Consider the following 27,360-nt stretch of genomic DNA (forward strand, 5'->3'; position numbering starts at 1 on the left):
AGACAGAGAGAACACGCCTGCCAGTGTAGCTCTTAAACCCAGAATGTCAGAGGAAATGGTGTTGGCTTCTGCAGTCCTAAAGGAAGTTACACCACCCATAGAGGCAGGGAGGAGGTAGGTGGGTTTCCAGCTTTTCTTGTCAAAGTGAAGTATGACCACCTCCAGTCTTTAGCGTTACGGTTTCTTTCAGGGTTAAACACCCTGGGGAACAGCGGGCCCCAGCAGTGCCAACTATTGCTCAGCAGTAGCCCTTACGAAGAGTTCTAGTTGGCTTGTGAAGAAGCAGCTTCTGAAAAGCTGGACTTTGGAAACTTTCGCCTTCCGTTCTAGCTTGTAATGAAGATACGGCATCTTTTCAGTGCTGAATAATATTTAGCGAGCTAGAGGTTACAATACATTGGAATCAGGTGTTTGATCTCCATGCCGCAACATGTCCACAACCCTCTGAAGTGGTTTCCTGCCTTTTGTTTTTTTAACTGTTTAAAAAAAATTACCTATTCATGTAGTTCTGTAGATAAAGGAAAGAGTGTTCCCAGGAGGCCTGTATCTGTATATTTTGTTCTGTTTTCTTCTAAAGAGATACAGACGTGAGGTACCCACTGGCATTTAATCTCAGTCACAGCTTGCTGGCTGCCTGGATCAGCCCTGGCAGGCTTTCCAGGGTGAGAACTCTCACAGCTCTAAAGCTGGACAGCGTGGCTCCCAGGACGGTCATTTACTGTAACTGGCACCACTCTTGCTCTCTCAACTTTGCAAAGAGAGTTTTAAAACTTTCTTTTATCTGCATTTAACAGTTTTCTGAGGGAGGAACACAAGCAGTAATACAGAAAAATATCAAGTTACAAAAAGGTTAAAATTATTTGAAACTAAATCCATCCGACCTATGTGTTTCAAGTCTGAAGGAAACATTATTAAATGAGAAGTGACAGTACGGAGGGCAGGAGGAGAACCTTCTGTTCATTAAGAATTATTGTGCCTAAGGAGTAGAAATCACCACATGATGTGCTTGTTCTTTACACAGTTCATTTATTTCTCAACTGAACAGCTGCTGTAACACTGAAAAAAGATACAAGGCAAATTTCAAACTGAACAGCATGACTGTACTGGAAATAGAAGGTGGGCTTCTGACAAGCCAACACTGGGGGAAGCCTACAGTTATTTCCCTTTCAAACCCATGGAAAAAGGGAACCCCCTTAAAACAGAACTGCTGCTACTGCTGGCAGTGTCTCTATGAGCTGCTCGTAACGGAACTGAGAAGCAAAAGGATACACTCCAAAACCTAAGAAAAACAGTGCAAACAAGAGTAAGTTTCTGAGTAAGCTGGAATATAAGCCTGTATCCCACTTGTGAGCATATAAAGCATCTCTGCTGACAAAATCATAGTTTGTGGCAGATTAAGAATGAGAGAAACTAAACTTGAATAGTTCTGACTCTTACTAAGTCTGTCACAGGCATCAATGATTTAGTGCTCAGTTGGTACAAGTCAGAATACTTAATTAGAATTACTAAAAAAAAGAATCCTCAAACAACTGTTTACCTGAAGCTAACAAAAAAAAAAGGGGGTGAGGGGGTTGGAAGAGGTTTGATGGGAAACCTTCTAATAGAACCTATGAGAGATGTACTCAAAAAATACAGCCTTTAACAGAAATTGCAACATTCCATTTCCAAGCTGTTGGGAGGTTTTTGTTTCAAAAGAAATGTTAAAAAGCAGCAAGAACATTTTTTTTCAATCTTCATATGGCAAATCAGTAGCAAGTGTGATGCTATGGAAATTAATTCAAAATGTAGTTCATCATGCTTTGGAAAAATTTGGCAAGAGTGGTCTTCCCTGTTTTAGCCAACTGCCATGATAGGAAGTGAAGGCTGGGAGTGCAAAACTGACGCGTGCAGTAAGCTGAAAGCAGCAGCTCCTGGGAACGTTCTACTCTGAAACTGCTGAAGGGAGACAGACTGGGGGTCAGGGCAGCTCATATAATATTTATTTATCAATCAGTCTCACCCTTTAATGCACCAATTCAAAACAAAAGAACTTATTATTAAATATGCATTTCATCAATTCTGGTCCAATTATCAAATGAATTGTAACTACAGACTTATATTACTCACTACCAGAGTCTGAAGCTTATCTCTATATAAGCAAGGAAACTTACTTGGAACGTATGCATGCATATCCATTGGCAGTTTGAATTAAAGAACCCTTCAGAAACTCACTACCTCACGAAGGCTAATCTGTGTAATATAGAAAGTTTAGCTTAGAAACAGAACTCGTTTAGAAACAGAATTTCTACTTTCAGAAATATACCGTTTACAAAGTGGAGATTTCAGAAGCTTAACAGCAAATTTACACCAGGTTAGTGTTTCAGCAAAAGAAGTTCCTTGCGAAGTCAAAGTTAACTGTATTAAAAGTTACACAAATCAAAGAATGTGCTTGTAAGTTACGTATAAAAAGTCAACAATGCAAGATCTGATTTTCAGTGATCGTAACACATTTTCCAAGTCCATGGTTGAATCCACGTGTTCCTCCCTTAAGCTATTACTGACACTTGCTTATACTTCTAAGATTTGCATCAAATCATTTGCAAGTCTACCGCCGCTGCCCATTTCCAGAGATCTATGCTGGGATGCGGGTTGCAGCTTCCTCTTCTGCATCAGCTCTGTTGGCATTTATTTCTGCCAGTGTTCGGCCAAACCGAGTCCACTCGTCACTGCGAGGAACTGCAATTTGCTGTGGACAAAGACAACATTATTTAAGCCCACCAACATATACAAGCAGAGCTCATTTTGAACGGCAGAATTCATAAACAATGTTCAGAAGAGGTCCCGACAGAATGGCTTACCTTTCTTAGTGTAACTTTTAAAGTAGTCTGAACATCAACAGTTCTAACTAATAAAAGCAGCAGAATGAGTGATGCATTTAAGCATGCAAAGATACCGTGACAAGCTTGCATGAGACTGTCTCCAGGGAGGAAGAGTAGTGCCACGTCCGCACCCAGTCGATACACCATGTACTACTGCAACACGCACACTTGGGATAGCAACCACTTCTCTACACGATGAAGTCAACACTGCTTCAATTCAAAACTTTTTGCTCACTCCTCAAGCAATTGTTCACGTTTACATGCGCCAGTTACAAAGAGCATAAAATCCCTACCAACAAAACTGTTGATGGTTTCATCTTATTTCACCAGCCTGAGCATTAGGTATTTAGTTTTTGACCGGTGTAGCTGCCAGATGACATGCTAAAAAGTTACGCTAGAATATGTGAAATAGACACCTAAAGGAAATGTTAGTTTTTTTCCCCTCTAATCACAGAGAAGGAAAGCTAAAAGCAAGTTGCAAAATACAAGTCAAATAAACTCGATTGTTCCGTAATGCACTTTACGCAACACACGGTGCACGTACCTCTCCCACATCGTATATAACTATTTGTCCCTCTGAGTCACCGACAGCGATCTCTCTCCCAGAGTGCGTCCATCTCACACGGTTCAGAGCAGGATTGCCCTCTACAGTAATGCTTGCAGTTGGCACCTGTATTCATTTGAAACACACTATTAAAAACGTACGAGGACTTCCTAAGTTGCAGATTTCAGAAAATACTTCATCCCTCACTGTTGTATAAAACAAAATGCTGAACTTTTCAGTTTAGGCAGAGTTTGTAGGTCTTGGAGGACTCTCAGCGGCCATATGCTAACCCAGTGATATTACCAAAACAACACACTTCCTGCCCCCTGACTTTATCAAAACGCACACCTGCACTCCTGCCGTGACACAGGAGGCACGTGCCTCGTAGCACTGTGAGAGAGCAAGGAAGAGCGAGCCCTGGGACTTCAGACAATACTATGGACTCAGGCAGGGATGAAATCAGCTGTTTTGGCAGGCCAAACCCAGCGCAGAGGTTGGAACTGGGTAACTCCAATTTAAAAACCACGGACTGGCGTATGCTTTTAGAGAAGCCCTCTTTCTTCTGTATGCAGTTTTATGAAGGTGAAATTTCTAAGTGCAGAGTATGTCGGAATTTTTCCTTGCCTATATCTAACAAGTTTGGTCTTGGAAAAGGTTTATACTATGGGTAAGTTCACAGCTCACACCGGAAAACCCAAATGCTCCATCCTCTAAGTTTAGAAACAACTTACAATTTCACTGCAGTTATTACTACGGCAATAGCAATACGGCACTAAGAACAACCGTGGTGTGTGGGTGGCAGGTTTCTTCAGACTGCTGAGCTGTAGGCTGCCAAGACCACACTAAGGAAGACCTAAAAAGTCACTTTCACAACATGGGTTGGTATTAAACCAATAGATATTTTATGTTATTGTTATGGTTACAACAATTTAATTACCGCTGCCACTCATTATGATCAGTCATTTGAATTGCTACCCTGCAATCAAAGTATAATATTCATTAGGCAGAAACTACTGGACATTCAGAATATTTAACGACAACAAAAATACTATGGTGAACTCTTGACACTTCTTTCCAAGCGCACAAACAATTTTCCAGCTATATGTGACTGCTAACTTGATTGCCTCACCTCAGTGTCATTGTTGAGATTCCATAGGTCAAGCCTGCCCATCCCATCCACACAGGCAAACAGGGCAGGGTGGGTTGGAGACCACATAACATCATAAACATAATCCGAGTTGTCTTCAAATGAGTAGAGAGGTTTGTTATTCTGAAAAAAAAAAAAACAGACATAATGCAATATCCCAAGGCTGCAATTCAAATTCTAAGTCTAACAAGTAAGGCAAAACATAAAGCTTATCAATAATGTTATCAGCAATAACTAAAGTGATTCACATTTTAACTTACTTTAAAGAAAAAAAAAAGCCTCTACAGAAAGTGGCCACAGATGAGCAGCATTATCAAAGACATGCTTTCCAATGCACGCTGTCTTATCTTGGAAGCTATAAAGAAATCAGTAGCAAGCCAATACTGTGGGAGATTATAAACTTAACACATTAAACATTTTGTAAATCAAGAAAATGCTAATTCAGTGACAGCATTATGTTCCTCAGGGAATCAGCACAACAGCAGAAGAGGTAATTCCAGCAATATGAATACTACGTCTGTCAACTGCGAGTCTCTAAGTGCAGTTTGAAATTAGTCTTAGTGCTGTCTCCTAGTCCTCCACAAAATTGTAGCAAAACATTTGTCTTACGCATTAAATGAAGTAACTGAATTTAACAATATTTGTATTTGATGACATTGTAATCATTGTTGATCACAGGGGCAAAAAGATGAACAGAATGATCAGAAGTACACAAACGATGTACGATCTGAAAGCAAACCCATCTTTATGTTGCTAACTAGTTTTGTTCATCGGTTGTCTCCTCTTTGCAAGTAAACTAAAAAACAAGCACTAGTAATCAACTGGACTACTGCTAGGGACCTAGAGAACTTCATGCAATTTGTCTTCACTTTACCTAAGTTTCCTGAGTTGAGCAGCTTACATTATAGCACCACCTTGTGTCAAGGACTATGAAGAAAACCACTGAACTATCTATTATAGTTACCTTCGTTGTCCAAAGCTTTACTGTCCAGTCAAAAGAAGAGGTGACAAAAAGATGTGAGAAGTCTACAGGTCCAACTGCTGCATGGCAGTGGATACCTGTGATTGGTCCCTGGTGTCCTTCAAACATCTCACTGATTCCAGCTTTGCTGTTTTAGAATATATAACCAAAGTTAATTTCTCTGGAAACCATACATCTGCAGACAGAGATAGCACTGAAATGCATTTTAAATATAACCTCAAGAAGATTTTGCTGCTTTGAATGGATGTTAGCCCACTGCAAAGGCTTGATCTCAACAGGCTCACTTGAAGACCTTGCTCGAATATTGACTTTAACTTCAACATCTCTTTTCTGCTCTCCTTAAGTGCCTAATAGACTGCAGGGAGCAGAGACTCATTCAGCAGGTACCAATCCACTCATGTTTAACTGCATTGTTTCCAAGCAGTGGCTAAAACTTTGAATCACACGAAGAACTAAATCCAGTCTCCACAATGAGCATAAAACTCCCACTGACTTAAAAGAGGAGCTGCAAGTTACCTTGTGGACGCACATAAGGGTTCAGACATAAACCAGTAACAATATATCCCTAACAGTCTCCTATCAGAAGTGATGAAAAAAGAGGGAGGGGGGAGAGATGGGAAGAATGTTACACAGAAGCGATACAATTTCAGCTATTCTGGAACCAAAAAGCTGTGCAGCAAGGGTGATGTGTATTTGAGATGAAACCTGGACACTCAATTATATTTAAGAAAGCAATTGATAAGATACAGTCAGACAATTTCAAAATAGATTGAACAGCAGGAGAAAAGCTAGCCAATTTAAGATTTGTGCGTGATGTTACTGTACAATTATCTACAGAACTGATACAAAGTTTGGAATGTTCTGCTACAATTCAAATGAATAAAACCTCAGTGACCTGCGCTGCCCCCATCACTGCAAACAACTCCCAGCCAAGGCAGAGAGCGCTGGACCAGTTCTGCAATCAAACTCCTCCTGCTTTTAATGAAGCTCTCGGAAAATAGCATGCACTGGAATTCAAACACCGCTATTTTGAAGACTGTCAAAAACTAAGACTAAACACGTACATTTTACATGTACATGTTACATGTACATAAACATTTTAGCAGTGTAAAGCATATAGGGGCTCATCGTTTCACAACTTTTATTTCCTTTGAATAATTAAAAGCTTTTATTCACCTCCCGTGACGGCATGCGGTATAGACTGAGCCTTCTTCACTTCCAACAACAAAGTTGTTGACATCTCCAATAGGGAAGGACATGCAAGTAACAGCCACAGCCTTGGACTGTTTGTGAACCAGCTCCATGCTATCCTGTAGTAAAACACCAGTAACTTGCTTTAAAATATATAGAAGAGACATTAACGTTTACAAAATCATTTAGATTTCTCAATAGTAGGTTTCTTTTGTCGTTCTACTTATGTAGAATTCTGCAAGAATAAGAAAATCCTCTCTCGTGCAAGTGCTGAACATAATTTTTACAACATTTCACGGGGCAGAACAGGCATTTTATCAAATATCTATCAAGCTTAACTACAACTGCATATTGTGAAAATGTTTCTTAATTCTTCTTAGATTCATTAAGTTCTTAGAAAGTATTTATCTAGAATAGATACTATACGTACCCAAACTTATCTTACCTGTGGCTGGGAAAGCATGTCTAGGCTCCAAGAGCATATCTTCCCATCAGTTGAGATGCTGATCAAGTTATGAGCGTTCTGGGTCCCAACAACATTTACACAGTACACTGGGTGCTAAGAATTTTGAAATAGCGTCAGAAAAAGGAATTACCAATACCAACCAATTCTAGTGCAGTTAATATACTATAAAATATCCAGTGTCATTTAATGAAAGAGAAAAGGTTGATCACAGTATGGTACAGAGAATACTCCCGTTCTTCAGTGATAGCATTGGAAAATATAGACACAAACATTTAAGCATTATCAATCAAGTGCACCGGACAGAGTTTCCTGGAGGTTAAACGCATCTTAACAAGAAACAGTCTTTGTAGTTGTTTCACCCCCCTACCGTGTGAGCAGCAGCTGAAAGCGGAGTTCTCTGCACTGGAGTTCTCTTATTGCTGCGATTATCCCATAGCACGATTTGGCCCGAGTATGTGCCACCAACCACCAAATTGGGATGAAATTTTGCAAATGTAGCTGACATTACTGCTGACTGAAAGGAAAAAAGAAAAAACAAAAATAAACCACACAAAAACCTATCATTTGCTGATGCTACGTCTAAAACTAAAAGAAAACCGGACCAGTAAGTTCTTTGATTTGGTATACTATTTCATTGTTCTACCACATGTGGATTCAAAAACATTCTGTGAACGCCAATAAGCTCTTAGTTTTAACTCGCATTCAGAAACTGAAGTTGCCCTCCTTTTTCCCACTCCACACGTAGACGTTTGTATGCTCCTAGCACGGCCTGTTAGCAAGAGAAGGTCCAGTAACGCACAAGATATTCATGTTTTGCCACAGTCTGTGGCTGTTTTTTCATGAATGTACAAATCTGTCTCGAACATAATAAAGCTACTTTTGCAATCCAGGCTTTGACAGTAATCTGACAACACTGGATTACATTTTGATTCAGCTATGTAATTTTTCATAAATACAACATTTTGAAAGTAAAGTGGCTATTTCAGGCTTGCGAGAATGGAAGAAATTTGCAAGATTTTTTCTTTCTGCATTTACTGAGAAACCTCCATCCGCCTTTCTCACTCGCAACATGTGTTTCTAGTTTTCATCCTTGCTCCATCTCCTCAGGCCATCTTCATTTTATTCAGTAAACTAAGCTCTAGCAGTATACAACTCTGCTCAGTCTCCTTACGTACAAACCTTCTTTGTGGTTCAACCATTACACAAGAAGGTTTTTGGGCTTTCAAGTAAATTAAAGTGAGTTCTAAAAGAAGACTGAATTCTGAATGATGTCAGAAATTCTATAACAGAAGAATGTTTCTAAGTTGTGTTCTTTAGCTATCACCATCTGTTTGCAAATACATGTGGTTCAAGTGAACGCCAGCCCAGTGAAACAATTACGTTGACAATCATAAGGAAGGTACATGTCCAAGCTGATCAGCATAAAATCTTCAGTCTCACGAGACAGAATCATACCTGGCAGTGAAAGACATACTCTGGGGTAGTTTTCTTGTACTTCATATTCCACACAAGGGCCACTCCATCAGGTTCATGAGGTGCATCCTCGTTGTTGTTGTAAGAGGCAACAAGTAATTCTGGGTACTGAAAAATGAGTGAGAAAGATGCAAAATAAGCAAGATGATTAGCTAATGGTCCAGACAATCCTAGAATCTTTGTTCTGTGCTGCCAAAACAGGAATCAAAGAAGAGAAACAAAAATCACCTTATATAATTTCTGTGAGAAACAGCATCACTTAAAACTGCAGTTGTTAAAAATTCAGCTTGAAAAACGTTATTAACGTGCACATTAAATTCTTGCTCTTTTGTCACAATCTACTTGTGTAAGTAAAACCCACTACTATTAAGTGAGCTCTGTTTTCTGAAGCTAACACTTAACTTTGCCAAGTAGCGCATAAAGAAGAACCAAATATGCCGAAGACGTTTTCTTTATAATACAAAGATTTTACTGCTTTTCACATAAGGTGTAAATTCTGTTTACTATTTGCAAACCATGGAGGATTTAAGAACCGTTCTAAGGAATACATTCAGAAATACAACCTATTTCAATTATACATTCAGAAGGTTCAAGTGGACAGAACTAAAAGAATTTACAAGGAAGACTGTATAGTGTATTTTTTACCTGAGACGACCAGTCCAAACAACAGACAACACGATGCTTTGACCAACGTTCATCAAAAAACTGCCTATTTAAGGACAGTTTTGCTCCTGCTTGAATCTCCCTGTAAAGGCAATTAGGGGACGTTCATCTCTGACCACTTTTTAAAGTGAAAACATTGCACATTCGCACTAAAGCATTCAGTGTTTACATTACCCTTCTTTGTCTTCTAAGTCTCTTCCACTGTAGTCAAAGAAAATATTGATTTGCTCAGAAAGGGCTCTTTCAACAATCCTTGTAGAGTGGTCAAAGAAACTTAAAAACTCCTCAGAATGCAAAATTTGTTGCTTTTCCTCTTCCGTAAGTTCGTGAGGGGCAGCTGGAAAAGGATTACACACTTTCTATAACACAAACTTTCACAAATTCTTCCAAGAAAGGGAAAGAACACACAAACAAAAGTATTCGTCACAATGCTGGCCTTTTTCTTTCCTTAACATCCGTGTACTTCATATTTTGTTAAGTATTAAAACATTAACTCAATTTAATTCCAACTCAGTGGAAAGGTTAAAATGCATGGAATATTTTTCTTTAGAGCACAAAATGCTGAGGTGAACTGTACCTTCCTCCTCCTCTTCCTTTTTGAACGTTTTTACTTCCTCAGGTTCAGCCAACGGCTTTGGTGCAACCACATCGTCGTCTTCTTCCTCATCTAAGAGAAAGTACAGGGAGACCGTCAGTGTTTTCAGAGAGGAACAGTATCATTCTGTAGGTCTCAACATATAAAAATGGTATATATTAGCTTAAAATGGTTCTATTTATAAGGTGTACATCCCCGTATAACATCATCTCCAACGCTACCTGCAGCTGGATTTTAGGTGCACTAAATTACGTACCTGTATAAAGTGAAAAAAGGCACATTAAAAAATTGTAAAGAATCCAAAGTGGAAATCTCTCTTACAAGCATTTATGATTCCACACAGAACCATGTGGTTGATGCACGTTCTGTGTAACACGCTGACACATTAATGCTACAGAATAAAGAAAAATCAAACATCTAAAGTCTACAGCACAGCTGCTTCCTAGGGATCTGAAACCATCAGTCTAATGGGTCTTTACGTGGCACAAAGATGACTTACATTAGCTTTCAGGTTGCTGTTCTGAGAGGCAAATTTGGTAAAGACAATAACAGCTAGATTCCATTTTTTCTGTCATTCTAAAGGTGAGTCTCATCATTTGTACCATGTTTAGCAATGAGAACTTTGTAGCAAAATGTGTTTTCCCTAATCGCAATGAATAACATAAAACGTTCATGTTCAGGAACACTGACAGGGTTTACAGCATTTTCTGCATCTTATTCTTTGAATACCGTAAACCAGAAAATAAGTTTAAATTCCTTAGCGTTGTGGAATAGAGGCTTCCTGACTTTTCTTCATCCACTTTCCCCACATAAGCTTCTGAAAAGACTATTTTTATCAGTTAAACAGCTACATCACCTGTCTGTAAGGGAACGGCAGCAGAAGTCTACCGCGTGCCTCGCCACAAGTAACAAGGCAGTACTCAGCACGGACTAGGTTTGTTTGTTGCAGCCATCTCCCTGACCCACGTTCAGTTACCAAACAACAACAAAAAAATCCACATGCACACACACAAAAAAGAGGAGCAAAAAAAAAAAAGCGTGGTCAAGGGATGGGAACCAGCTGCCAAGCCACGGTCCCAGCAGCCAGCCAGCTGACTAGATAGCAACAACCAGATGGTACTGCTAGGATTGTCTCTCAGCTATGAGGTGGCAATGGGATGGCACAGCATTTTTCTGCCTGACTGCTTCCAATCATGTCTTTCCCCAATGGCAAGCCTGCGCAATTACCAGCACTCCAGGAGGTCTACAGACAAGCCTTTACCCCGCAAACAAAATACAGCTTGTAGGCCATACCAGCTGCCAAACCACACACAGTGATAGGTTTAAAGAGGTCTGAAAATCTTTCTAACTCCATAGTATAGGCAATAAAAATATAACTGTACCTGCAGGAAAGAAAGCTTTAAATGACACTGTATAATGTGCACAATAATACAAACTCCAACTTAATCAAAATGATAATGACGTATGCCAATCCTACATTACTTGAAATTGAGCGATTTTTACGTTCTGACAAGTTTACAGAACTAGGATAAATGGCATGAATGATTTCAATATATGCTCATACTTTTGAACCAAATGGTGAAGGTTAAAATCTTTCCTTTCAAGGGCCTCAATCAGCCACAAAGGAAAACAGTAATCACTGTCTTTTCAGCCAGCCCAACCGCATTTGTCAGCCCTTTCTCCGTCAATGCAGCCAGAGCAATCAACCTGCCAAACATTCAGAATGGAAAAACAATCTGAAAATACAGGGTATAATGCACCTGCCAGTGAAAATGGCCATTTCAAGAAAAGCTAGTGATCTCAGTGACCCTGCTGAGGAGGCGGTGGTGCAAAGGGGAAAGAACGCGTAAAAGAATTCTTAGTGATCTCCACTCTCTTGCACATTGACACTTCCTTACAAAGCATGCCAATTACAGCTTTTGTGCTACTTAAAAAAAATGAAAGCTTTTTTGGGCAAAATAATCACGCAGAGAAACAGAAAGACGCTGCTCCTTTTTAGATGGATTCGCATGTACAGCGGACGAGTAATCTGAAAACTGTACAACTTGCAGCAATTCCAAAGCACGTAATTCTTAACGTCAAGTCACTACAGGCGTGAACACTAATTAATTAGAAAAACATAATACAAGTTAACGGACGTTATCTTGGGAACAACAAACACAGGACAACACATTCATATTATAGTCGCTTTTATAAAAATCACCCCCTCGCTCTCCCAGCCAATCAACACAGCAGACTGAAGTGACGCCTTAAATTCAGGAATTTCGTTTGGGGTCACCCTGGATGCGTTATTCCAGCTTTGAAAGTCCCAAATTAGAAATTTCAATCCAACCCCCGTTAGCCATACTACACTGATTCTAAGTACCATTTTCAGCGACAGGAGTCAAATTCTTTTCAAATGCAGACGGTCAACCCCTTAGTGCTAAGTGACCTTCTAATCTACATATTTTATTCAAAAGATCATATAGTTGATTGCTCATGCCTTTAAATGTTTGAAACATAAATGGCATATATTATCCAGAGATCTAAATTCCTTCATAGTACTTGCACTGCATACAGCCGGCTGATATCACTGCACTGAAATGCAGGATACAGCACTTATTTTAATATTCTCAAAGTATCAGATGTGAAATGGAACATGTCATCTCACAGTGATTTATCCATAACTACATAAACCTTAAAACCTTCTCTTTAAAGAAATAAGTCACCTGCAAAATTTCCTGGATCTTGGGGAAAAAAGAAGTTCTTGATCTCTGTCATGGTTTTATGATTTTCGGTTATTGGTATTCCACATCATAACATCATGTAGTGGATGTACCTAGTTCTCAGAAAAGAAGGACTACTACAGTCCCCACGGTACTTTGCTCCTCTGTTACCATTTCCAGCCGGAGGGAAAAGATAAAAGCTCGCAGTATAAAAACTTGCGAATCATGAGACCTGGTCCCTTTTTCCGCCGTCTCTCGTCTTGGCAGCACCTCGCTCTCCAGCCGTCTTATCGTCGGTAGTAGAGTAAGGCCTACCTTGATTTTGGGACATTCTCTCTCTCTGTATTGGATTTATCAGCTTAAATTGTAATTATATTGTATTATAGTGTGTTGTTTTGCATTCCAATATCTTATTTAGTAAATTAGTTTGTTTTCTCCTCAGATTGTTGCTGCTGTTCTTTGCTCTCAGGGCCATCTCCTTACCCTTTTCCCCTTTTCCCTTTTCCCGGGGCGTGGACCCATGGATTCCCCCGTCCCCTTCGTCACGGAACTGGGCCGAACGCCCGTAAACCGTTGACAATCTCATTACCCAATACTAGGATGCTTGCTCACAAGCGCTTACCGTTCAAAAAGGCACTACGATGTTGTACAGTAAAAGAGCTGAGAAGTTTTTGTTGTAATTCCCTTTTCTCTCACATACCTTGAATTTATTACACAGTTCAGGTGCTGGTGTTTGCAGGGAATTGGCAAAACAGCAATACATTACCCAGTAAACACTGGAAGATCAGGCATACAATTCCTGAAAAAGCTGCATGTCTAGTAATTCAAAGATTCACACAAAACATGGGTATACTGTGTTTAATGTCAAGTGTATAGATATGGAAATCTTAAAGGCACTGGCTAACTTTGTCCTCATTATTTTCTACTGACTGTTCCTACTGGCTCTTCAGCTGTCAGCTACCACATACAGTTCCTCATTTTATAAAAACAGGAAGTCACAGGGCTCTGAACACTGGCAACAGGACTCTGTCACATCAACATATTGATGAACATCCATTATAACACGCCAAGTGATTAAGTCCATGTTTTTTCTGACGTGAAGCTGGGAATCTTACATTATCAAGTGAGCAGGAAAGACTGCTTCAAAGGCTGCCGCTTCCACAGCGACAAACTTCTTGTCAACGAATGCTAAAAGCAGGTTTAATGAACCACAGGATTTTGACTGAGTTTACATCAAAATAATGACGTATTTTGGCAAGATGGAAAGTAAAGCGGTACTGTGTATTAGGCTGCACCCAGAGATAACACTATAGAGTGAAGTTCCAGTTGCCTGAGTAATCTGTTGCTGCAGAGTAGGTTAATCAAAGTTAAATCATCTGTGAAATGGGTGGCTTTTGTTAAGCAGAGTATATCTTCATATCAAGTTTTCCCACCTATATTTCACTGTACATTTAAGACCTACGCAGGGCAATACGTGAACACATAAGGCTATTGTTTCTTCTTAGAATGTTAGAACACAAAAAAAGCTACATTCACTGTAACAAGCATCCAAGAGGCCAATGTTATACCCTCAAATTATTATCAGTCTGCTTAAATGAGAATTAAAAGGACAGAAGTACTTAGAATCTTCATTCTTAAATGAAATTCTCAAATTCCTCAAGAAGTAAAGCACAGCAGTATGTTCATGTTGTGATGGTGACAAAAATTACCAAAGTGGTAGTAATGCTGTAGAGACCTAGATGTTAAGGCTTATTAGTTATGAAATAAGGGAGAATAGCACCGAGTATGGCACAACACTTAACAATCCACAGTAAATGTATCTGGTCCCTAATCCAAAAAAACAGGTCATCATTACTGCGCCGCAGAATGACAAAAACAAAAAGCAGAAACAGCGCATCAGGAGGGGGGAAAAAAAAAATAACTGCATTGTCTCTGCTGCATTCCTTGGAACAACGAACCATTTCGTATTACATTTTATTTCTTTCGCGTGATAAATGCAGCTGCTATAGTAGGATTAGAATACTAAGGCTATTGAAAAATCTGGCAAAAAAGAACAAAGACGTGAAAAAATTGAAATACTGAAGTAAGACATGTTTAGATTTTCAACAAAACAAGAGGTTTTGAGCACTAAGATCTCTATCCCAACACTATTTCTGTGCTTTTCTTCTTCTATGTCATTAGTGACAGACTTGTATAAATTGAAACCAGAGGAAAAAGCAGCTGTGGGTTCCAGTCTTTGTATGAGAAATCTGTAAAACAAATACTGTAGATTTACCTTCTAAGTCTACTTTGGACTAGGACATCCTCCTACAGGAACTATGAAACACGCTTATTAACTTCAACTTGGGGAAATCAAATATTCTGCACGGTACAGTATAGGTGACTCAGATCCTGTAGCAGAAAACTTCCTACTCTAAAGAAAACTAAATCTCTAATCATAAACTGAAATTGGTTTCTAGGAGAAGTCTTGATTTTATTCTTTTACAAGGATATAGAAAACAAGACCCGTCTTCCCCAGACAAGCAGTTTCTCAAAGACTTTAAGGTCACAATAAGGCAACATATTACTACTTAAACTCCTTGCATAAAGAGGCAACAGTACCACTAGCACTGAGGTCACATTCTAGCTCCACCACCAAGGGCTACATGCAATCTTGTCATACTTTCACGTCAAGTGGAGAGGATCACTGGCTCAAACTGGTTGCAGCTGAGAAGACAGTGGGAAGAATTACTCCGTATTTAATACTGCCTAGGATGGTACAGCATGTCTGTGCTACACAGAAGCACAATTGTCTTAGTCGACCTCTCTTCTCTAACTAGAAGCACACTGAACTTTCCTGGTTTAGATTTTGGAATAACTGAAAGTGTTCCCTTCTGTCAGTTTCTGAGATGAGTGACCTCTGCGTTTTAAAACCAGAACCATTCAGGTTAAATACTCACTGCTTGAATTTAGCTTTGTTACAGTGAACCCAAAAAGGGCATCTACATGTCCACAACTTAAAGTTGACCTTCAAAGCCCTCCCTGTGTAAGTCACTTCATTTGCTATGCCACAAAAGTTTCCACAGCAATTATCAACTCTTCTAGTTATAAGTTAGTTTTCTGCTACTTCCTACCTGTCCCACCAGATTAGTTTTAACTTGAATGTTTCTCAATTCAGGTCACAAATTGAAGTGTGTAATCACCTGAGACACAGAGAAGCAGTGCTAAAGTTGAGTGCAGGAGCAGTACTTTGCTATTAATATACGTTCCAGTAACTTTCTTGTACGTGAGAAATAGGCTACTGCATGCTCCAGTCTGCGAGGTCTTGAAGAGGAAAAAGCTTCCTAAGTTTGCAGTGGACAGCTACTACATACACTGCAGCAAAAACGAATATATAACTAAACAGAAATTCAGCTAAACTTTTCCTTCTATGGAGCAAGCATCCTGGAAAATTAAGAAATGGAACAAACAGGATCGCTATTTTGCAGCATCAGTGTCAGCATAATATACCCTACAGCACAAAAGGACCTAAACCTAACAGGACTGCAAAGCGTATCTAATGAAAACATTTCCATCACCCTTTGTACAAAAGCATGGCTCTAACAGCATTATAAAGTCTCAAGATATAATAATGAAGAGAGCTTCTCTCCGCTTTATAGATATGCAGTTAGAGAAAAAACATAACTGCTGTCATTCTGGCTCACTCAGTTTGTTGTAAGGCTACAAAGCCTCCAAGAAAGTTGTGGGGGAGCTTGCAATCCAAAATATATCCCACTTTCATTTATTGGTTGACAGCTACTTAAGCAACTGAATGCAATAAATTGTCACATATTATCAGTAAGAGTAATGTTACAATTAAACAAGATGTAGAACGTCAATAACACTTTAAGGCAAATCTATAAGTGTTTCACAGTAGAACTTATACAAATTATATCACAAATCAACGGTCATCCTACCACATTAAGCTTTGAGATCAAAACTGTTGGCTCTAATTCAGCCAATCACCATCACTAAAATAAAAGAAAAGAAAACCAAATCAGTTGGTTGTACTAAGTTAACATTCACCTTCCTTTGGCTGAGTCATAACAGGTGTTTGTGTCTCCTTTGTATATGTAACAATTTCCCGAGGAGGAAAGTCAACTTGGGTGATTTTGGCCATTCCAAGTTTAACAGGTCCACGTCTACATAAAATTAATAGAAACAACAAGAAAAAAAATAGTTAACTTCGTGAATTGCTTCGTATTCTGTCTACAGTAATACTCAAGTCATCAAATCACAGCATAGCTTTGTGAAACTAAAGACCAGTGGAAACTTATCCCTGAAAAAGTCACAAGATTACAATCAATACTTTATTATCACTATTTTTTAAAATTGCCTACATCCACATAGAAGACAAAAGGAAAGTTGTCCAAATATATACAGGTATCTGGATCAAATGATATCACTTGAAAGCTCTGCTCTTTGCAGCTACGTACAGTACTGCTACATACGTGAAATACCCATATTTTCCGTGGACAGATCTGCCCGCATAAGCTGTATTTGTAAGGAAATGGTTTTAGGACTTCAAAACTTAAATCAGCTTAATTACTCTGAATTAAAAAAGCATTTCCTAGCTTATTTAACTTTGCCACCCTTTTTTATTTACCTCTAAGATGCTATTTAGAACTCAGACCTGCAGGCCTGAAGCTCACACATTGACAAGTGATTTATACACAATGCAGTACTCCAGTGTACGACACTGGAAAGCTCTGAGTATTCTGCCTTCAGCCTATGAAACACGTCATAAACAGGGAAACAGCCAGGATCAAATTACAATGCAAAATGTATTTCCAAAACTAACAAAATATTAATTTAGTCTTTGTAACATTCTATACAAACTAATTATCATATGTACAGTAGTAATAAGCCAGTTTTTTTTTAAAGTACCTATATGAAGCAAAATTTCTTATTTTCTAAGATAGAAGTGGGAAAAAATAAGGAAAAGCATTTGGTGGGCAGAATCACAACTCAGAGCACGAAAATGGTTTGAGTGATTGTAATGAGTTACAGCTTTTATAAACGTATTTGTCATTTACGCATGCCATAAGAAAAGATGGGAGTTACTCTATTTTTAAATACATAGTTATTCTAAGCATTTTAAAGACATTACTGTAAAGTTTACATCTTGCCAAAGGAAGGCTCAAAGAAAAACATCAGCAAGTAAGCTCTATTATTAGAAATACGTATGTTATTTACATTAAATAAGACCAAAATTTTCCATTTCGAGCCAACTGCAGTACATCTAAGGACACTAAACTTCTCTAACTCACAGAACAGTCTCCTAACAGTAATTCAAAGTCTTAAAAAAGAAAAAGTAAGCTCTTATGCTCATTATTTCTAAGTACATGAAAGAGGGAATATAAGAAATCTATGCAATACCCCAGATCGGAATCAGAGTGGAGCTGAAGAACTGATGGATCAGTATCCCAATGCAGCGTCCTGATACCACAGGTTGAACAAATCATGCAGCATTAGCAAAAAAGGCCAGAGATTAGTGAAGCAAATACACACCATGAAATCCTAGAGTTACAGTAAGCTTATAGCTATTTCATTGTTCACAAGAAACAAAGCAATGTAACATCAGTTAAGAGAAATTCAGCAAATATTCAGTGCAATGATACATGCAGTCAATACAAAAGTTAAAAAGCAAACACAGACCCCAGAGCTATTAGATGAGAATTAAATTCTTTTAAAGACTGAAAGTTAAAGATCTGCAAACATAGCTTTTATGACAGGCTAATAAAGATATTTTAAATACTGACGAGAACCACTAAGAACTTCCTTTCTAAATCTGTTTGGATCTGTCCATGTCATAAGATGACGGCAGATTTGTTAATATAATGCTATCTTGCCCAGAGCAAGAAATATGCAGAGGAAACGGTCATATTGGTAAAGGAAATGAGTCAACACACAAGCCTTTTGGTAGAGGGGCAAAAACACATTTCCACTGGGAAAGAGAACTGCTAGAGTTTCCAAGCTGTGACACTGCAGTAATTACGGGTTAAGCACTGCCTTGGGCTTCTAAGTGTCATCTGCGTTAGAGCCAACTGCACTGAAGATATCTGAATGTCGTGGAAATAGCAGACTTAATGTTAGTAACACATTACAAAGTCCTACTCAATAACGAACAGAATAGATCCACTTCAAGTCGCTTCCATATCAGAAGAAATATGAAGTGGGAACTAGATCTTCCCTTCCCCTTCATCTTTTCATTTAGTCTACCTCCTGCTCTCAAGCTTAGGCAGAGTTTAAGAACAAGAATGTAAAGAGATTAACAGACAAATATGCATGGATTTCTGAAGCTTTCAGATGCTATGTTTTTTAGAAAATCACGTTTTATAGCAAATCAAAAACATAAAGAACGTGTTATTTTACTACGGCAAGTCAGTGAAACGTAAGTTTCCATTCCCATCCCATGCATGGTAGCAAGTGCAGAAATCCAAAAGGATGATTGCCAACATTTATAAGCAATATAATGGACACTCAAAATTGTGAGCGCTCCGTTTATTACCTTGTTCTTGTAGAAAGTATATATTAGAAGAACAATTAGTTAAACTAAAAATAATACTTACAAATCCACCGTCCTCGTATTTACCAAATCATTCTACATAACTTATATTACATCCATTGCCATAGCTTAGTATCTGAATCTCTATAACCTTGACGTATGTTTTGCATGCAAAATTAATTATTTTGAGTGTGCTCATTCTTTATGCGCCTACTATTTTTCTTGATGAAATAGACTTAAGCTTGGACTTTATTTTGGTGCCCGAGACTTCAGGCTGGAGATGGTTTGCACAGATTCAATCTTGCCATGGATACAAAAAAGAAAACAGAGCAAAAGCAAACTGCCACCACCTCAATCTTCATGTTGCTTCTGCAAAGGAGGCCTGATCTACAGATTCCAGGGCTGCATCACCACAAATACTTGGCCAACTTTTTCTATTCCACTTGAGAATAGCTTAGGGAAAGAGCTATAAATTTAGCAGGCTCCAAGTCACCTACTTAAGACTTAGCTCTTACTGAGGTTATCCTCCTGCTTTTCAAAGCTTTTTTCTTTCTAAGATAGAATTGTATTTTATAAATGTATAAAACAAAAACAAAAAACACTTGCAATAGCTCTTCAATGATATCAGGGATAACCTGCCTCAATCGCCTTTTAAATAGTTAAAAAAAACCCCAAGTACTACAGTACTTGTTATTTTTTCCTCAGAAATATTATTTAAAAAAAAAGTAACATTCAGAGACACAACGAACCTATTTCCCATGTAACACAATGATATAAAATGTTGTTTCTTTTGTTTTCCAGAAGTTTGTTACACCTTAAGTGAATTTATATATCAAACCATTTTTTTTCCCTAGACAGTGAATTTAAACATAAAATGACAATCTGATAACCAGTAATAACAGATTTCATGTAATTTAGAACTTGCTTGTTGCTCAGTTAAGGAACAACACTGATTCTTCAGTTACATGACAAGTGATTTCCAATTGCACTACGAATAAGCAATGCACAAATCTGCACCTGAGCATTTAAAAAAAGCTGAGGTTCATATCTACTGCCTGACGTATCCCTCTATGCCTGTACTGACTTACTGGTTCCTACTTAGAATTAAGCAACTTGTAGACCTTTATTCAACTCAAAGTCTTGACTATTTCCAGGCTAAGGTCAAGTATCGTTACGGACACGCAACCCACGTGTATACAAGGATTTACTACAGCCTTTTTAAAAGATGTTTCTGAGTGGTTTAAGTATTCAGTCCTTCTCCAAAGCAAAGGCTCGTATGAGCACAAAAGTAATTTGAGGTAGCTGTGCTTTAACTAAACTTCATCTACAATGTATATTCAGGAAATTAAAGTACATGAGTAATGATTGTGTAAAAACAATGTAAGATATCAATATTAATAGGCAAACACTGCTCTTGTTCATGGACTGGGCCTGAGAAACAGGAAAAACACCCTCTGCAAGTACCATTTCCCACCTTTTCACCCATAAATCTCCACTCTGAATTTGCAGTTTAACAGAAACATTTGACAACGCAGAACTTCTCAAACTGTTACGCACGGAATATTGCTCAAAGGGATAGGAAAAGTACTGCAACTGAAGGAAAAAACTTCTAATGCTAATAGTACTAATGCTATGCTTTGGCCAAACGACAGAGCTTATGAATGGTACAGTCAAGTTCTGAGGATGGCTATCGGGTGAAAGAACTTGAGAAATACAGTTCTGAGTATTAAAAAAAAAGACAACCAAAAACAGAAACAAGGCAAAATTTGCAGACAGTTTATTTTATTTGATCAAGTAGAATGGAGGGAAGGAGACAGCCCATATCCATAGGCATATTTCATTAGAAAACTGGGAAGAGCTCAGCAGTTTGACTCCTTAGTTGTTCTGCTGCCTGAGATATTCATGCTTACAAGAACATTACCACAAGACATTCAGACTCTTTAAAGTTTAAAGCTTTAAAGTTGCAAGTTGTTAACTTAATCTTCGAGTTTTTTAAATCTAAAATTCATTACGTGTAGTTGCATTTCCAATTTCAAAGTAAAGCACTTCTGTAAGGTAACCACTGTCCACAGATTCGATATTACAGTAGAGTCATATTCAAATAATGAACCTCGATTTCTTAAGTTTAATAGTTCTGAATGTAAGCTCTAAGCAAAAGAAAAAGCAAGGTGACATACCTAGATCCAACGGCGCCATCACCAGAGTCCTGGCTCCCAGCCTCGCTTGGCGTACTCACGGATTTGGAAGACGGAGAGGTAGGAGGAGGGACTAAATAGTGAAACAGACAGGTATCCGCTGTTACTACTCGCAGAGGTTGCACAGCTTAGGATGTTTTCAAATTAATTCAACGTGAAGTATTGGAAAAAAAAAAGTGATGGCAAACAAAAAAAAAATACATGGATGAAAATGAATAGCAGAAAGAGAGGGGAAAAGACAATGTTAACATTTCATGCTGGATTTCATGCAATTGTTTGGTATTTATGCATCTGGTGCATACGAGAAGACATGGAGGGAAAGACATTAAAAAAAAAGAAAGGAAAATACATTTTTAAAATCTAAACTTTTAACAAAAGGTAGCATACGTTTTCAAAGGGTAATTTCCATCAAATCAAATCAATCAAATGTTGCTTACACATAAAAGAAGGACACTTGTTAACATAGTTTTGATATTAATGTCTAATTTTTCAGAAAACTGAAGGTATTTAGCTAGTAACTTTGTTTCAAATCATATAATCACAGAAGTGTGGACCAAAAAAGGTGGCTTTGTCATGGAGGATATTTTTGCTTCGATTGATACTTAGTTTGGTATCTTTGCTTTAGCTGTAACCAAATCAATGTAAGTTGATTTGACGTGGCGTCTGTTAGTGGTGTGTTTTAGGGGGGAACTCTTCATGCTTCCTTTCTTTTCACATGACAAGCAGCCTGGTACTGATACGCTGGAACTTGCTGATAAAAGTCAGTTTGTTTCCATCACTTAGATGAAGATTGCAATTGCATTTTAAGAAGCAACATTTTTTTTTGGGACGGATACACAGCAACAAATCATTATCATGCAATCATGCATTTTAAGCAACACGAAGCTACCTCAAAACATCTTTCAATATTTCTTTTTAGAAAGTGATTTTTTTTTTAAGGTTCATTAGAAAGTTCCACTGTTTCTTTAAATTTATGCTTAAGAATCAGGATGTGCACTGAAATGTCTTTCATGCTTCGCTTTTCAGTAACGTAAAACACTCATTGCACAGATTCACTCCTTAACACTAAAGAAGAAACTCCAACCAAGTGAAGACAAATTACAGCTATTATTTGGTATCCATCACATCAGGGTGAGTACCGAGGGAGAATTCTGAATTTACGTCCGCAACATTTCAGGAGAATTTCCTGAAATCACAGCTGTATTGGGAATTCTGAAAAGTGCTTCCACCCTATCCCAAAACAGAGACATGGTTCTGGATGACAGAAATTCCATCCTGAATTTGAAAAACAACAGTCAGCACTTTGACTGTTATTCCATTAGTTAAAATTGCACTCCTACAAGGGAACTTTCATATACATCTAAAAATCATATAGTTATACTTCACAAATACATATACATTTTATACACAAGTGTATATGCATGTGTATGAAGTTTTCATGTTTCGCAACTCACCATCACCTTCTACTGAATAGTTTATATTAAAAGAAGTGTCCGTAGGCCTGTACATGCCAAAATTTCTGTGCATTACTGGAAATGATGGCATTTTAATGTCACTCTCTTTTAACTGAACAGGTGAAATTAGCATCTTATCATTTAAAATTGTCTATACTGCTCTATCTCGGGGGGTAAGCATGGCCAAAAAAATTCAGTAGTTTCGTTTGATGCAACAGTGCCCTCTTGTGGAACAAGCTTAAGAAAAGACCAAGTAAAAGTCCACCTATCCGAATAGAGCATGCCAACTTCAATTATTTTTCATTCACAAATACGTGGTTTCTTATATAAAGGGTAAGCATGCTTTTGATCTCTATCATACACTAAGGCCCCTTTTCCTATAAAGAAGCTGCCTCTTGTTGGCAGTTACCAGGACTGTAACTGCATTACGAGTTTTTAAAACAATTTTCTATGAAGGAATTTAATTTCCAATTATCCACCTAGTGTCAGCAGGAGCTCACACTAATTGCACACCAAGCTGGTCAGATGGGAGTTAGCTTCAGTTCAGGTGCATCACCAGTGTGCTGCCATGCTGTGCCAGTGCCCTGCCCGCATCCAGCTCGTGCCTCAGGCAGGACTCACAGGTACCCAGCAGGCATTGCAGCTTGATTCAGATATCTTGAAAGGGATGAGACTACACTCTCTAAGTATCTACATGCATACAAGGGTGCAGTTAAGTAGGAGTCCAGCAGAATCATACACAACACACATTAATGTTAATGTCTGGATGTGGCTGTGGGAGCAACTTTAATGCTGTTTGCCATGTTTTTATACTGCATGAGGACTGTCCAAAAACAATTATGAAGATGTAATCATCATCCTTGACAGTTAAATTTTACGCTTAGTGTTGCTATTACTCTATCAAAGTCACTCAGGTATTTAAGACAAGGAAAAATTAGGAAGTAAAGGGCACAGCAAGAAAACGAGGCAACGCCACAAGAAAACATCAGAATAAAAGATCAAGCATTATGGAAAGGGAAACAAACAAAAAACAGAAAAATAATGTGCAAGGAGAATAGAAAAGCAGAATAATTATAATACATTATAATCATATAATATATATAATATATAAAATTTTAACCAAAACACTCCAAATAATCTACTAAGTTGAAAACATATCTTTTACAAATATTACTAGTGATATGTACTGAAACAATATATAATTGCCACAAACACTAACAACAACGATAAAACATTTATCTCATAAAATACTACTAATGTTCCTACCGACAGGAGACTCTGGTGTCAAGCCCATGCTCTGAAGTAATGCTTCAGCCTCTCTTCTCTTCTTTTCAAGGTCAGATTCTTCTTGTACAGGAAGAACATCCTTCTTCTGATCAGTCTAGAAATAATTCAGTAATTGCGTTATGGCATTTAAAAAGCATTAAGAACAGCTTCATTTTATTTCGGAGATCTAACCATTATGCTTCCTGTGCTACCGAAATCTATCACATTAGACATCTCACTAGTAATTCCGATGGCTCCTTCTGTAGATAAAGCAGAAAACAGGAGGAATCTTGAGGTTTTGCAGCTTTAGTACTGTCTTTATGTCATTTTTTTAAAAAGTTTCTTTTTTAGTTTTGTTCAAGTTGTTTTATTATCTGCTAGATTTCACACACACAAAAAAGGCATAAAAATGATACCCTTACTCACGTGTAATTTAGAAATAACGTGAGCTCTTCAGTAAAAGATGCTGAACTCCCCATGTTTTCCCAATTTCATTTAAGTGCTCAAACAACTACAGAAACTTAATTCCTAGGTTAAGACGTCCACAACTCAGTCACTGGCAAGCAAATATTTTTCTAAACATAAATTAAGTATAGAAATACCAGACTTCAATAGAAGCAGCAAAACCCACAGCCAGTTGCAATAATCCTACAGCATGATGGAAGATTCCTCCCGTGACTGTACATTGTACCTTTGATCTACCGTTTATCTTCGAAAAAAGCCTTTTCCAAACTTAAGAGCAAGGACCCAGCTGATAAGCTACTGTATCACAGGTGGAATTGCAAGCACAGGCAATACAGAATTACACCATCATCAGAGCACAAGTGTAGGATTTCCCTGAATCATTTTGCTGGCAGATGCCCAGGCTTCAGTCATACGCTAATTGAGAACGTCTTCAAGATCATAACTAAAAGAGAGGACGTCATGAAGAGGTGACACAGCACACCAAAGCATTCCAGCAAACATTCTGTTTATGACGTATAAGCCCCTCTCAGGAGAAATTCAGTAATGCATCACAGATTGTCACATACTTTAACAGAAAGAAATGCAGGAAGCAGTTAACAAATCGAGCACAACAAACAAGTAGCATTCCTGTCCCAAGTGTCGCTCTGACTTGAAAATCAGGCTAAATACGAGTCAAAGAGCCGTAGAACATAGCGTGTTGTTTGTATGGTAACAATACTGACAGTCAGTTCATCCAGACATCTCTGAAACTGCATTTCAGAACAGAGTTCTCTAAAACACACCATCACAAATCATTAAGTAGAGCTTCTGAGTAATAATTCTTCAGCTACTCCTCACAGCAATTTCATTAATGACGTCCCACACACACAAGACTACAGCTCTTATTTCTAAAAATTCAAATGTTTTCAAAGTCTACCTTACCATATGGAGAATTCTAAAAATCGCTAGGTTTTTGTTCATCTCAGAAAATGAAAGCACTATACTTGCATGGACCACTAAATAGACGTTCCCTAAATAATACGTAGCAAATGACTAAGTGAACCTGCTCATTTTAGGCAGGTTACATATACTTGAGGCAAGTTACATAAGCAAATAGTCAAGTTTCAAAGAGAAAACAGTTTCTTACTTCTTTTTTCTTTCTTTCTTCCTCCTTTCTTTTCTTCTCCTCTCTGATCTGAGCCAATCGCTGCTTCTTGCGCTCCAACTCCGCCTTCAGTTCACTTTTGTCAGACATGACTGAAACACTGATCAACACAGAAATCATTCCAAGAGATTTTGTTTGGTTAAGATTGCTCACTTATAGGAAAATTGCTATCATTAACATAACTATGCTAAGAGGCTAAAGACAAAACAGTGAAAAGTCCTAAAATCATAATTGAAGTTACATTCCTATTTTCACACTTAGCAGATTCTCACTGCTAAAAAGATTGGTTTAAACAGACAGAAGGATGACAAGGTGACAGCACCTTTTCTTAATGTATTTCTGAAGCTTTTGTGAGGCACTACTTTGAATGACGCAGGAAGCTCTGAAGACAGGGTTATATGATGTTGCACAGAATTCTGTACAGCTGCACAGCCCCAGAGCCAGCTATGGTATTTACACACAGCAAACGGGAAGAAGTCTTTTACTTTTCACCGCATCCCCTTAAGTACTGGCATTTTATAACCTAGCAGGGTGAAAGCGGTGTATCCTGCTAGATGTGCTTGCAGCAGCCAAAACACCAACCTAATGAAAGATTTAGTAGGATTAGTGCAAACAGCAAGGCAAAATAGGTACTGGAGGGGTGGCCAAAAACAGCCTGTGCAATATGTGTAATGCTGATCTTTTTATTTCTCATTTATAGATCCTGTGTAGGCTGCTAAGAAATGAGTGGAGCTTTTAATGACAGAAATTCTACCAAAGACTTGTTACATAAGTAATTTGATTAAGCACAGATGGGAAAGCCAAGCATAAACAAAAGCAGACAAAACCAAAACCCCTTCAGTAGGTGACGATTCAGAAGACAGGCAGGAAAAGCCGAATGAGAGGGCAGGGCCAACAGCAGCCTCATTTCCCTGCTCAGCAAATCCACGCCAGTAACCAAAGCACAGCAGAGGCTCTGACACGGCTGAGAGACCGACCGAGGCTGTTATACGCAGCCGGGTAACCGCGGCACCAAGGCAAGCATTCACGTGTGCAAAACAAAAATACCCACAAGCGTTTGCATAGCACGTCTAAGGGAAGAAAATGATGCAAGCCTCCCGCATTAGCCCCAGTACACATGTCGATCTTTTCATCTACGTTCTGTGCCAACATTTAAGCGTTAACACACATATAATAACACACCGCCGGCCCTGCAGAGAGGCACCGGTCGGGCCGCGCTGTCCCCGCACGGCGGCCCCCTCCCAGCGCTGTCCCCGAGGCCGCGCTCCGCTCCCAGGCCCCACCCGCGGCCGCGCCCCTCACGGCCGGGCCGGGCCGAGCCGGGTGGCGCAGCGGCCACAGCCCCGCCGCCGCCGCGGGACCCCGCGCACCTGCCCACGGGACCCGCTCCGCTCCGCTCCGCTCCGCTCCACCGCCCTCAGCTCGGCCCAGCGCCCGCTCCGCTTCCGCCCGCTGCACAAAGGCGGCGGCAGCTGACAGACGGCGGCCTACGGCGGGCGCGGAGGCTCAAACCGGCTGCCAGGGCGCCGCGGTGCGCGGGGACTTACAGCTGCTGCGGAAGGACACGGAGGCTTCTACACAACGCGACGGGGAAGCGATCGGAGGAATTCACTCAGGAAAGGGCGCGAAGCGACGCGAGAGGGCGGGGGGCGCTTTCAGAAGCCTCAACGCCGCGCCCCTTCAGCC

The 27,360-nt window shown here is 39.1% G+C and overlaps 1 protein-coding gene across 3 annotated transcripts; it reads right to left on the reverse strand.

Moving 5' to 3' along the window:
• DYNC1I2 (dynein cytoplasmic 1 intermediate chain 2) lies at positions 1,007 to 27,360 on the reverse strand. Of its 3 annotated transcripts, none has more exons than XM_021400029.1 (17): positions 27,222 to 27,360; positions 25,657 to 25,774; positions 24,066 to 24,180; positions 21,328 to 21,418; positions 18,022 to 18,081; positions 16,669 to 16,784; positions 9,902 to 9,991; positions 9,499 to 9,661; positions 9,307 to 9,406; positions 8,644 to 8,769; positions 7,556 to 7,702; positions 7,168 to 7,281; positions 6,708 to 6,841; positions 5,514 to 5,658; positions 4,532 to 4,672; positions 3,403 to 3,528; positions 1,007 to 2,725 (listed from the first exon to the last, which is right to left on the reverse strand). In XM_021400029.1, the coding sequence occupies exons 2-17, from the start codon at positions 25,762 to 25,764 to the stop codon at positions 2,612 to 2,614; spliced, it is 1,890 nt and encodes a 629-aa protein (XP_021255704.1). In that variant the 5' UTR covers positions 25,765 to 25,774; positions 27,222 to 27,360; the 3' UTR covers positions 1,007 to 2,611. The 3 variants fall into 3 exon arrangements, with proteins under 3 accessions (XP_021255704.1, XP_021255705.1, XP_021255706.1); XM_021400030.1 differs by lacking the exon at positions 27,222 to 27,360 and adding an exon at positions 27,045 to 27,180; XM_021400031.1 differs by lacking the exon at positions 18,022 to 18,081.

Source organism: Numida meleagris, chromosome 5, assembly GCF_002078875.1.
Source record: "Numida meleagris isolate 19003 breed g44 Domestic line chromosome 5, NumMel1.0, whole genome shotgun sequence".
Classification (NCBI taxonomy): Eukaryota; Metazoa; Chordata; class Aves; order Galliformes; family Numididae; genus Numida; species Numida meleagris.

Bases quoted from the DNA above. Each gene is read 5' to 3' on its own strand.
- DYNC1I2 (XM_021400029.1), bottom strand. From the start codon at position 25,764: ATGTCTGACAAAAGTGAACTGAAGGCGGAGTTGGAGCGCAAGAAGCAG. The intron at 24,181-25,656 runs GTAAGAAACTGT...AATTATTTCTAG, and splicing joins AAGAAAGAAAGAAAAAAGAA to ACTGATCAGAAGAAGGATGT. The intron at 9,992-16,668 runs GTGAATGTTAAC...ACTTTCTCTTAG, and splicing joins TATGACTCAGCCAAAGGAAG to ATGAGGAAGAAGACGACGAT.